Source organism: Centruroides sculpturatus, unplaced genomic scaffold (genome assembly GCF_000671375.1).
Source record: "Centruroides sculpturatus isolate CEXI.00-Female unplaced genomic scaffold, Cexi_2.0 scaffold409, whole genome shotgun sequence".
In the NCBI taxonomy this organism is placed as follows: domain Eukaryota; kingdom Metazoa; phylum Arthropoda; class Arachnida; order Scorpiones; family Buthidae; genus Centruroides; species Centruroides sculpturatus.
This window is the reverse complement of record NW_019384561.1, coordinates 23,661-35,719: the sequence shown is the minus strand read 5'-3', so window position 1 is coordinate 35,719 and position 12,059 is coordinate 23,661. Positions and strand designations below refer to the sequence as shown.

At 26.5% G+C, this 12,059-nt stretch overlaps 1 protein-coding gene across 2 annotated transcripts in view; it reads left to right on the top strand.

The window, feature by feature from the left end:
- The first annotated feature begins 1,605 nt into the window (after window positions 1-1,605).
- The window catches only part of LOC111623962 (WD repeat-containing protein 44-like), a 32,530-nt gene continuing 22,076 nt past the window's right edge, over window positions 1,606-12,059 (top strand). For both annotated transcript variants that reach the window (XM_023366705.1, XM_023366704.1), the window contains exons 1-3: window positions 1,606-1,758; window positions 2,872-3,045; window positions 4,130-4,266. In XM_023366705.1, coding sequence (XP_023222473.1) covers window positions 2,992-3,045; window positions 4,130-4,266 — 191 coding nt within the window. In that variant the 5' untranslated portion in view covers window positions 1,606-1,758; window positions 2,872-2,991. The remainder of the gene's footprint in view (window positions 1,759-2,871; window positions 3,046-4,129; window positions 4,267-12,059) is intronic.

The following is a 12,059-nucleotide window of genomic DNA, read 5'->3' as shown; positions in this document are numbered from 1 at the left end:
CTGCTCAGGAAAAAACATGGGTTTTGTTAACCACACCTCAAGTCCATCAAAGTTTACTAAAAAACAGAAGGGTGTATATAGGACTTACATCTCATCAAGTCTTCAACTACAGTAGAGCGTCGATTATCCGAAAGTCAATCATCCAAAAGAATTCCAGTTGGCAAATTTAAATTTTTGCCAGTGCTGTGGTGCTGCAATCTTTGGCTATGTCTTGGGCTACTCAAATATTTTACATTTTTGATACTAAATTAATTTCTGAAGTATAATTTTTTATTGTTTTTATATTTTTCAATATATTTATTTTGTTAGTACAAAATAAAGAAATAATTTTTAACGATACAGTAGTCACGATTATTATTTTAAAAAGTTTACATTAGGCTTAACATCAATGAAAATTCAATGCGAAGCGACACGCCATGGAGAAAAATTTCTACATGGGATAGGTTAATATATTTTTTCATACATAATAGGTTATCCGAAATATTGATTTTCTGAATAGCCCCAGTCCCCAATTGATTTGGATAATCGATGCTCTACTGTATTGATAATACAGCAGTAACAATGTATAAATATTGAGTATTAATGAAATTCAAATGTGAAAATTAAAAAGAATAATTTTTGTTTTCACATTTCAAAAGTTACTTTAAAACTATTTATACCACAAATAACTTACTAAACTTAGTACAAATGAACAAGCTTTTCCTTGTTTGTTTGTACTAAGCATTCAATTTATACAGTTTTTATCTTTTATTTGCTTTCTTTTTCTTGAGAAAGGTCATTTAACATGACCGAAAACGTTTGAAGTAATAAACTTTGGCCGCAAGATAAAGTGTATTAGTAAGTTTTTTGTGGTATTAATAGTATGCAGTCTAGAACGAATTAAAACTATTTGAAAAATTGAGTAAAGTATGTATATACAATATTGAAATATAACAAGATTGTTTTTATGGTCTTGTTATTTGTCAATATTGTATGTACTTCAGTTTTTATTTTTAAGTTTAATAGTTATAAGTTGTTGTTGTTGTTGTTAGAAATGCATGTCATTCTCATATAATTAATTAATAATTCTGAAAATAATCATTAAAAGATATCTTATGTAATGTCAACACATTTTAATTATAAATATACTTTCATGCATGCTTTTATTGTTAAAAAATCTTGTATGATAGTAGATATTTTAAATTAATTTTACTTGATTGTTTTGTTGTTAAATTTTTTAGTAATTGTATAAAGTTGTTTTATTATATTTCTGTACTTTTAAGTATTGTATTAATATTTATATGTTAAACTTACTTTAAACTGTCCATTAATTCTGTAATATTCTGAACTATGTTTCATTTTTAAGTTTTACATAGTGGAAGCTGGCCTAAAAACAGGCTCTTAAGAAACAATGTAGATTTTTTATTTATAAATAATTCTGATAATTCACACTGTTTAGTTTATTTTTTAACTGTTATAAAAAAATATCAATTTTTTACAAAAATTTTTATTTAATGTTAATGCCCTGTTTACTTATATCATTAAATTTCATAATTTTAATAGTATTATTATATGAAATACTTCATTTGATATGTTTTATAGTTAATACAATTATATTTTATGTTTTAGTCATCAAAATCTTTAGATTCAGTTAGTATAAAAAATACTTCCAAAGGTCTTCCTAGTCCAATAACAGCAGTGGAAAATCTTGCACAAGAATTAGAATATTCACTTGACATTCATAGTGCTACTAAAGGACAGTATGTTGTTAAGCCACAAGTTAGTATATCCTTTACTAAATTATCTAATAAATTTCTAATTCCTTTAATTATCTTACTAAAATTTTTAATTTTAATGATAATACTAATAAAATAAATATTTTTATGTTTGCAAATAGATTTTTTAATGATTATAATCTTATCAAGTAATTGCAATTTTCAGTTGAATTATTTAATATAATGATATTTTTTCTTCAGTTTTTTTATTTTTTTATTTTTGGATTAAATAAAAATGCATTATATAAAAATAGAGACATACAACATATACCATAATTTCACATTTACGATATAATAATAAAGCATGATAAATTGTGTAAATCATTCAATAATATAAACTGTGAAAACTTTTTAAACTTCAAAAAATATGATTTGTTTATAAAATTTAAGAAATTATTACAGGTATCCCTTGATTAACATGATTAATTAATCCCTCAATGCTATCATGTGTATCAAAAATCATGTTAATCAACATTGTCTATGTTAAGTAAAGTTGGCTGTTAAAGCCACATTAATTAAAACTTCTGCCCAGTACATAAAGGGATTGTTGCAATTAAATTTTGTGTATTAATTTAATCAAATCCCGCATTAAGAAAAACCATGCAAGGGATACCTTTATTCTCTTAGTAACTTTATGGTATTTCTGAGATAAGTTAAATAAAGTTACTCAAAAATGCTTCAAAATAAAATTTTATGTAGCTGCTTGAATTTACAGTTTTTATTAACCAATTAAAAAGTATAATGGTCCCATACTCAAAAGGTACTAACATGTCTGAAATATTAAAAATTATAATGGTCCCATACTCAAAAGACAGTTTAATCTTCATTTCATACCAAACATAATGTAAATTCAATGTTGAATTTAAAAAATCACAGAATATATAAAATTATTAAGTAAGTATTACTAAGTTACATGTTGATATATAATAATTTGGCTTAAAGAATTATATAGTCTTTATCTAATTAGTCTGTTAATACTCGTTAAATACATCTGTATAAGAATTTTAATAGGTAAATATTTGTGTTAAATTATAATAATTATCTGTTAATCAACATGATCTACAAAGTCATGAAAAATTAATATAAATCAAAAATAAATATTGTTAAATCATTACAGGATTATGAACAAGATCGTGCTGAAGATGTAAATATTTCTAGTAAAAGTAATTTTAATGGTCAAAAATTAAATGAATCTATTAAAAAAGAAAGTAACACTCCAGAAGGTAGCGTCAAACAAATGAACATGGTTATGAGAACTCGGTCGGATTCTGGTCGTCCACTTACTGACTTGGTATTGTATTTATAAATTTTTTCATTGCTTATTTAATTTTAATTTTTCAGAATTGTTAGTTAAAAATAAATATTTATACAAATCAATAATTTTTTAATTGTCTAAATTGTCAAACAAATGTTAATAATAAACATGCAAATATATCCATATTAATAAATGCTATAATTACCAAGTTATGATATATTTTTAATGATTTAATGTGCAATAATAAATTTATAACTATCCAAGTTGTTTTTATTAATAAAGTTTATTATTTAATATTGTTAATTCAGTAAGTGGTTACTGTTTATAGTACTAAATTCATATAATCTCTAAGAACATCATTAACAAAAGTCAGTTAGCTAAAAATATGTTGTAACTGAGTAAGGCTATGGTTACTATGGATGCGAATTCTGACGAAATTTTGTTCTGATGAGTTCTGACGAATTTGTCCAAACAAATAAATACCTGTTTTGCAATGAGAGTTTTTACTTTGGCAGCGAAGGGCATGTCAGAACATGCACAATGTAGTCAGAACCATTCGAGCGTTCAAACGAGTTTGATTTTTTTGTGCGTTCTGACGTTGAATTTCGAGTGTTTTGGTTTTTCAACATGGATATTGATAAATTTATTAGTTTTGTGTTCGAGAACAGGTGTTTGTGACATGAAAGACAAAAACTATCACAACAGAGATATTTCTCGGCAGAGATAGCTCTCATTCTGAAATACTTGAAAAACTTTTGTGGGTTGTTCCACAAATCTTCATATAACATTTGGAACTCTCCCTTATCGTCTCTTATGGAAAATAAGTGGTTAACATGCACTGTTTTCCCACCACCTATCAACAATAACTTAATCAACAGACTTTCAAGAAAATAAAACTCATCAAGTTTGTTCATTTTGCTGTGAGGCAGAAACGTACTGACTATTAGAAAACGTGCACAGTGTAACCACCTTGTTCTGATGAGTACGTCCGAAATCCTCATCAGAACAAAATTTTGTCAGAATTCGCATTCATAGTAATCGTAACCTAAGAATAGCAATTATTAGTAAAGTATAAATATATATATATACATAGATTAAATAATTTTTTTTTTACTAATAGGAAATATTAGAACAAGTTACAGTTCTAAATTTAGACACTGGAGAACTAGTTCCATTAAGTTTGGCAGAAGATCGTTTACCTAAATGTGTTAATCCACTTTCTTTACATATAATGAGACTCACGTCGGAATATGTAAGGTAAATAATTTTAGTTAAAATAGTGTGTTGTTTAAGAATTTGTTGGATACCTTCAAAAAATATATTTTATTTTTAACTGAAAAATTATTAATAACAAATAGCACTTTCTATTTAAAGCATAACTGTACATGCAATATTGCTTATTAACAAAATGATTTAAAAATGAGTTATAATATATGTAATAATGACTTTAATTGATGTTTTTTGCTGATATTTTTTTATACAAAATTAAGTGAATTAAAAAATAAAAAATAGCTTTTATATTGGCATGCAGAGCATAAAATGCCTTCAGAAAATCTCTAGTATCTAATATTTAGCTAATTTTGACATTTGACACTTTTATAAAATGATGATTCCATATGTACAAACTAAATTAAATTAAACACTAAAAGAAATAAGTTCTTAAATTAAATAAATAAATTCCAGTTTATTGTGTTCATTATCTTTGGGATACATTGAAGCTTAGGACACATTTTGAATGTTTAAAAGCACTAATTGACATTTGATTTTCTTTTCATTTGAATTTACTGTATTTATTTTTGTGGTTAATAATTTAAAGATGACACAGATTTATTCCCCCAAACAAATGTTTAATCTAAGTAAAAATATTGAGTTTTTTAACCTTGATAGCATTTATTTAATTAGTTTAATTTACTTTGACCATTTCAATAACTATTTGTATTGCATATTTTAAGTAAACTTGTAACCAGTTCAAAAGTCCAGCTAAATGTTTTATATGAAAATATATGTTTTATATTAGACACAGAATGTATATTTATAGTTTTAAGTATTAGAAACTAATTTCATATAAATTTTAAACTCAGAATAAAATAATTTTATTATCAAAATATTTATAAATTAATTTTTTGTTATTTCTAAAAACATTATCTCTGAATATTGTTATAAAATAAAATATTGCAATAGTTGAGTATTGTTTTTTAAAAACAGGCATATTTGATGATATCATACATGTTATTTGGTGTCATCAATAACCATTTTTATCTTTATAATCATATGTATTTTTAAGAAAACAACTTTATTAATTTGACAAGTTAATCAGCTCAGTTATATAAAAGAGTTGTTGCCTGTACTGATTACATAAATATATAATGAAATGTTCTATTGTAATGTTAACAGATAAAGATTACATCAATTCTTTACAGAAATCAATTTTTTAAATACAGTGATACCTCTGTTTTCGTTGATAATCTGTCCGAAAACAATCGGCAAAGTCCGAAACCAACGAAAACCGAGGCAATTATTTCCATACGAATCAATGTAAATCCAATTAATTTGTTCTAGACACTCCAAAATACATACCAAAACATATTTTATAAAGAATAAATTTAGTGTTTAATACTAAAAACAATAAGAAATTAATATAAAATAAATATACAGGATTGATGTAAAGAATAAATGAATATTTAACATGGCATTTCCCCTGATGGAGCTAAAAGAAAAGGAAGGCAATGGAATTTGGCATATTTAAAATCTCAGCATCAATCCAGTGAGATGCTGCTGGGAGTGATGCAACTGCTAGCGTTTTCTAGAGAACACAAACACTGACTGCCAGAAATTTCACGAGAGAAAAACAATAAAAATGGCGAATGATGTGGACTTCCATGTTACGTTAAATTTATTTTTGAACTTATTTAATGAGAACAACTTAATTAAAAATGAATATTTCAAAAACAGAAATAGGGATAAAGATTTTTTCAGTTTTAATTGGAGTTTTAAATAATTAAATCAATTGTAAGATTACACTTTAACAACTAAAAGAATTGTGATGTCTTATGTATTAAAATATTCTATTAATGTACTAACCGAATATTAATTTATTCAGGTTTATTCATCAACAAATAAATTAAATTCAAAATTGTCAATGCAAAATAGAGCTCTTATGAGCCTCATGATGGCTGTCATCTTGTTTATTGGTGTATTGAGCACCAAAAAAGACGCTTGCAGTTTGCTAGAAGCACGCTGGCAGCAACCAGAAGTTATCTTAATTTTGAACATAGGTACTGAGAGGTCTGGCTGTACACTGATATTTTGAATACACCCATTGTTTGGCTAGATGCGTGGGACAAGAAACAATGCCTTACTGAGCAGGAAAATGCATGGTTTCTCAAAATTAACAGCAAGCTGATGATATTTGAGGCAACCAATGAAAACCGAGACAAATTTTTCGCGAAAAAAATCAGTGATAACCAAAGGCAACAAAAACCAAAGATTTACAGTAATACACTGTAAATCTTTGGTTTTTGGTGTTTCTATGATACTATTCTCAAAAATCTATTACATTTTAAAATAGAAATCAAATGCTAATCATTCATCCTTTTATAAAATGTTTTGAATTTAAAATTTGAATTATCTTTTGTAGTTGCAGTTATAATTCATTTTTTTGAAATCTGTTAAATAATTTCTAATATATACTGTTACATATAATTCTGATAACCTTTTCTTTGTTCCAATAGTTTATTAGTAGAAAATACAAATGTTTTCAAACAGTTTGATTGCTCAACCTCTGGTCTGTTGTTGCTGTGTTCCATTTAGAATGTTCATTCTAAATCATTCTACATTTGAACTAAACTACAAAAATTAAATATGTTCCAAATTTACAAAATATAAAAATGTATAAAATCAACTAAATCCTACATATTACATATTATACATAATTTTATAGTCACATTATGTAGTTTACTATGTAGTTTTCTCAAGTTCTTATTGTTATTTTTTTTTTCTTGGGGTTATCATAAAATGCTTTCCAAGCAAAAGATAAAGAATCTGCATCTCATATATTAATGCACTTGTTCTTGTCTGCTTTATATATATATATCTGTCATCTCTTCTCTTCTAAAACTCTTTTTACTTAATGTTGCTTCCTCCAGTCTAGCTTTAGTTCCTGTTCAGAAGGAAATATGGAGAGCATTGTGGTTTGATTCAATTTTGAGCTTTTTCAATATCATATTTATGTTCTTTAATCTTGCTTTTAAAAGATTTAGTTTACCTAGGAACCATGAATACATCTTTATCAAACCTGTCATCTTTTAATTGTTTGCTGTAAATTCCCAAAATTTCTAGGTCTAAATTATTATTACATTTTGCAGCATTTGCAGGAATTTGAAAACATTTGTCTTTTCTACTAATAAATTACTGGAACAAAGAAAAGGTTATCAGATTGATATACAAATATTTCTGGTTTGAAATTATACATTAATATTGTTGTAATTATAATTTTTAAATTTGAAATAAAATAAGATGATTATGCATGTAATGATGCTCTGGAGACAAATGAATTTGTAGAAAAGATCAATTTTTAGACTTTTGAAGCACCAGATCATGTGTCATTCTATTTGTGACATTGAACATAATAATGTGGTGGCTAATTGATAATCTGTAGTCATTATTATATATCCTAAGTAATTAAGTGTTCATATTCATTATTTTATTCTTATAAGATTAACTTGGTGCATTCCTGAAATTTATCATTTGAGAATGTTTAAGTTTAAGGCTTCGATAACTATTAGAAGCTTTCAATTTACTCTTTGTTATGCTTTGCCAGGCATTAGATTTTATAGGTTGATACTTTTATTATTAATTAATAATTGTGGACATGTTTGATAATGAATCTTCTGGCTTCAAAATAGAATGATTTTTATTAAGAATTTTTCAATGAAATTAAATTATAAATGAAATTAAATTAAAAATTCTATGTTTAGAATCATTTTAAAATATAATGAAAATTTAAATTCTAACTTTGCTCTTCAAATTTTTCATATATTTCTGAAACCCTGAATTCCCAATAAAATATTCCCACATTGCTAACATTTCATTAAATTTGCTAAAATATCATGCAAAAAACTCAAATACCTCTATAATTTTTTTTTGGTATAATCATTTTGTTTAAAAATTTGCCCTGGATTCAAAATCTATTTTAGTTGAAGTGTTTTTGATAATATTAAAAAAAATAAAGAACTCTGTTTGAAACTGCAATGATGATGACATATTTATAATTAAATTAATATTTAATACTATCAATAAGTACTAATACACATACTATTATAATTACAAGTATATGATCAGAAATAAAATTATTTTAGATCATGTATTTTTACTTATGAAATGTGATGCAGTGTTTATTAGTTTTATTGTTTATTAAATAAATAATTTTTACTCATAATATTAACAATACCTTCAGATTATTAATCATTCATATACAAGTCTTTTTATTTACATGTTTTTTCATTATTATAGAGGATTATAATTTTTGGAAATTCTCATAATTGGCATTTTCAATTTTAATTTAATTAATATCACTAAAATTGATTACGTATATAAATCTGTAGATTATTTTTGGGTTAGAATTTAGTTATTAATAGTTTAAATTATGAAATTTAACTTAAAGGTAGACAGATTTCATCATCATATATTAACATTATTTAAATTCAGATTAATTTTTAATTATTAATTTAGTAAATTCTGGAAGGAAATTACCCATTATGGGGACTGGGGACATCTACATCCACAGTCATCCATATCTCTCAGCTGTCTTTTAAGCTCACCTTAGAATGGTGTATTTGTATGCATATATAAACACATATATACACAAACCAATTTAAAGATGGCTGAGAGACATAGAGTGTGCACACATACAATAAACTAGTTTGATTTAAACAAGCTTTTTATATATATGATTTGCTATCAAATTTTTCTTTGCTTTATTTTATTAGGTTGGCCAATAAGTTTGTGCAGTTTTGCAGATAGGTAGAGTTAGATACACTATTTATTTTGGAAATATGTATTTATTTGACAAGTAACATTTCACCAACAGTTGTAAAAAGTAAAGCTTGACGATTAGTTTTATTTTGTGTGTTTGTCAGTATTCAAAAGATGAGTGAACAAAATGTGCATTATTGACACATTATACTTTTTTATTTTATAAAGACAAAAATGTGGTGCAAACCTGCAAAAAATATGTCAGGTATATGGTAAGGATGCCTGAAAGTATGTGTGTGCCGTAAGTGGTATGCAAGATTTCATTCCGGAGATTTTTCTGTTTGAGATGCACCATGATCAGGTCAGCCAGTTAAGGTTGATAGCAATCAAATAAAAGAATTACAGTAGAGCGTCGATTTTCCGAAAGTCAATCATCCGAAAGAATTCCAGTCGGCGAATTTAAATTTTCGCCACTGCTGTGGCGCTTCAATCTTTGGCTGTCTTGGGCTACTCAAATATTTTACGTTTTTGATACTAAATTAACATCTGAAGTATAATTTTTTATTATTTTCATATTTTTCAATATATTTATTTTGTTTGTACAAAATAAAAAAATAATTTTTAACGATACAATAGTCTTTGTTAGGCTTAACATCGACGAAAATTCAACGCGAAGCGATACGCAACGGATAAAAATTTCGACATCCGATATGTTAAACTATTTTTTCGTACGTAAATCAGTTATTCGGACAACCCCAGTCCCCAATTGATTCGGAAAATCGACGCTCTACTGTAGTTGATAGTAATCCATGCCATATGAGCAGGAGATTGCAGATATTATTCAAATATTGAAATCAATTGTGGAAAATCATCTGTATCAACTTCATATGTCAGCAAGCTGGATGTTTAGGATTCCATACAAATTTAGTGAAAGTCATGGGGGAAAGCATGGTGAACTGCTGCAAATTACTTCAAAAGCTGGACTTTATCCAACGAAAGTCATGCTCTTGATTTAGTGGGATTGGAAAGGTGCTTTCATTTATGAACTGCTTCCAAAAAACAAAATGATCAATTCCAACATATACTGTGACCAGCTGGACAAATTAAATGCATTGATTCTGGAGAAGTGCCAGAATTGGTGAATCACAAGGGCATCGTCTTCCATTGTGATGACATCTGGCCACATGTGTCATTGCAAACCAAGCAAAAATTGTTAGAGCTTGACTGGGATGTCGTACCTCATCCTTTATATTCACCCTACCTTGTCCGTTTTGATTATCACTTGTTTCGCTCCCTTCAAAATTCTTTAAATGAACAGTGCTTCATTTCTGATGATGTAAAATGGCACATGGAACAGTTTTTTGCCAAAAAAACAAGCTTGGTCAAGCCGATATGACAGCATGCTGCACAAAAGCGAATCAAATATTAATTTTGTTTAAAATAAATTTTATAAATTCTTGGAATCTAAATGGATTGAATGGAACATAACACTTAGGTAATGAAAGTGAAGTCATCGCGCATGCACGTGGACATCTGACAGATGGACAAAAGTCCTAACATAAGCATTTCACCACTATAGTAGAGCATACTAAAAAAGGAAGTTTTTTAAATAGGTATTATGAAGCTCCCCAAAAGATAGCGAAATTTACTTAATAAAAATGGTGAATATATTATTGAATACAATTTTATTTTCTATTAAAAAAAAATGATTTTTATTTTCACCTAAAAAAAATGCACTAACTTATTGGCCAACCCAATATATTAAAATGGATTGAGTGCATACATGCCCCTTTCTGCTTACAGCAAAATGTTATAACAACATGAAAGTAATGAAATTATATTGAAATTTTATTATGTGAAAAACACATATAAGTTAGAAGAACATATAATTTTCTAGTCAAATAACAATCAGAAAAGAGAGATTTATTATTTTCCTACATATACAGTAGAGCATTGATTATCCGACTCAATTGGGGACTCAGGTTGGTCGGATAACCGAAAAGAAGGAAAAAAATACATTATTAGTATAGTATATTAGGATATTAGTATATCCCATGTAATTAGTTTATTAGTATATTGCTATTAACCTACTTCGCATTGAATTTTCATAGATGTTTAGCCTAACAAATTTTTTTTAAAATAATAATCGTTGCTATTGTATCATTAAAAATATTTTAAAATCATTTTATTGCTCATGAAACAAACAACCACTCATAATTAGAAAATTAAGTCTCGTTTAAATACTGGCCTCCCTTTCATGGTCGAGCCATTGATGCCAGCTAAAACACGCAAAAATTTAACAAAAATAATATTAAAGTAGCCAAGACATAGCCAAATATTGTAATGCCATATCTCTAGCGGACATTTGAAATTTGCCGACTAGAATGGTCGGTTAATCAGGGGTCGGATAATCGATGTTCTACTGTAGTTATATATCACTTGAAAAAATTATTATAAAAAAATTTAAAAATTAACTCAAATGAAAAATTAGACTATAAATATTATAAAGAAAAAATCTGATAACAGTTTAAATACTTTAAAATGAGGAATATTTTTATTAAGAACATGTTAAATGGAATGTCTGTAGTCATCAGAATAAATTAATCTCTGAGGAAAAGAACAAACAGATATGGAAGTTGATATTATTAGGCTAATTTTTTTTTAATATAAATTTTTACTACATATATTGTATGAACTTCTGTTAACCTAACCTTAGAAATTAAACAAAAGAAAATAAAAATACATTTTAATTACTTTAAATAATTTTGTTATAATAGTGTTTTAAAAATGAAACACTTTTACATTAAAACAACTTAAAGTGACATAATTGAAAAAATTTCATTAATCTTGTACTTAATAAAATGAATTTTATTGAGCATCTTGCATAAATGCTGTTTGGTATATATAGAAATTATCTGATATTCAGAGAAAGCATTTTTCTTAAGTTTTCTTTGAAAGCTCATATTTTTTTTTTTTTTTTAAATGTTACTGTTTTAGTTTTCAAAAATTTTCTTAAAGCTCTTGTATACACAGTAGAGCATCGATTATCCGACCCCCGATTAACCGTCACCTCGGTT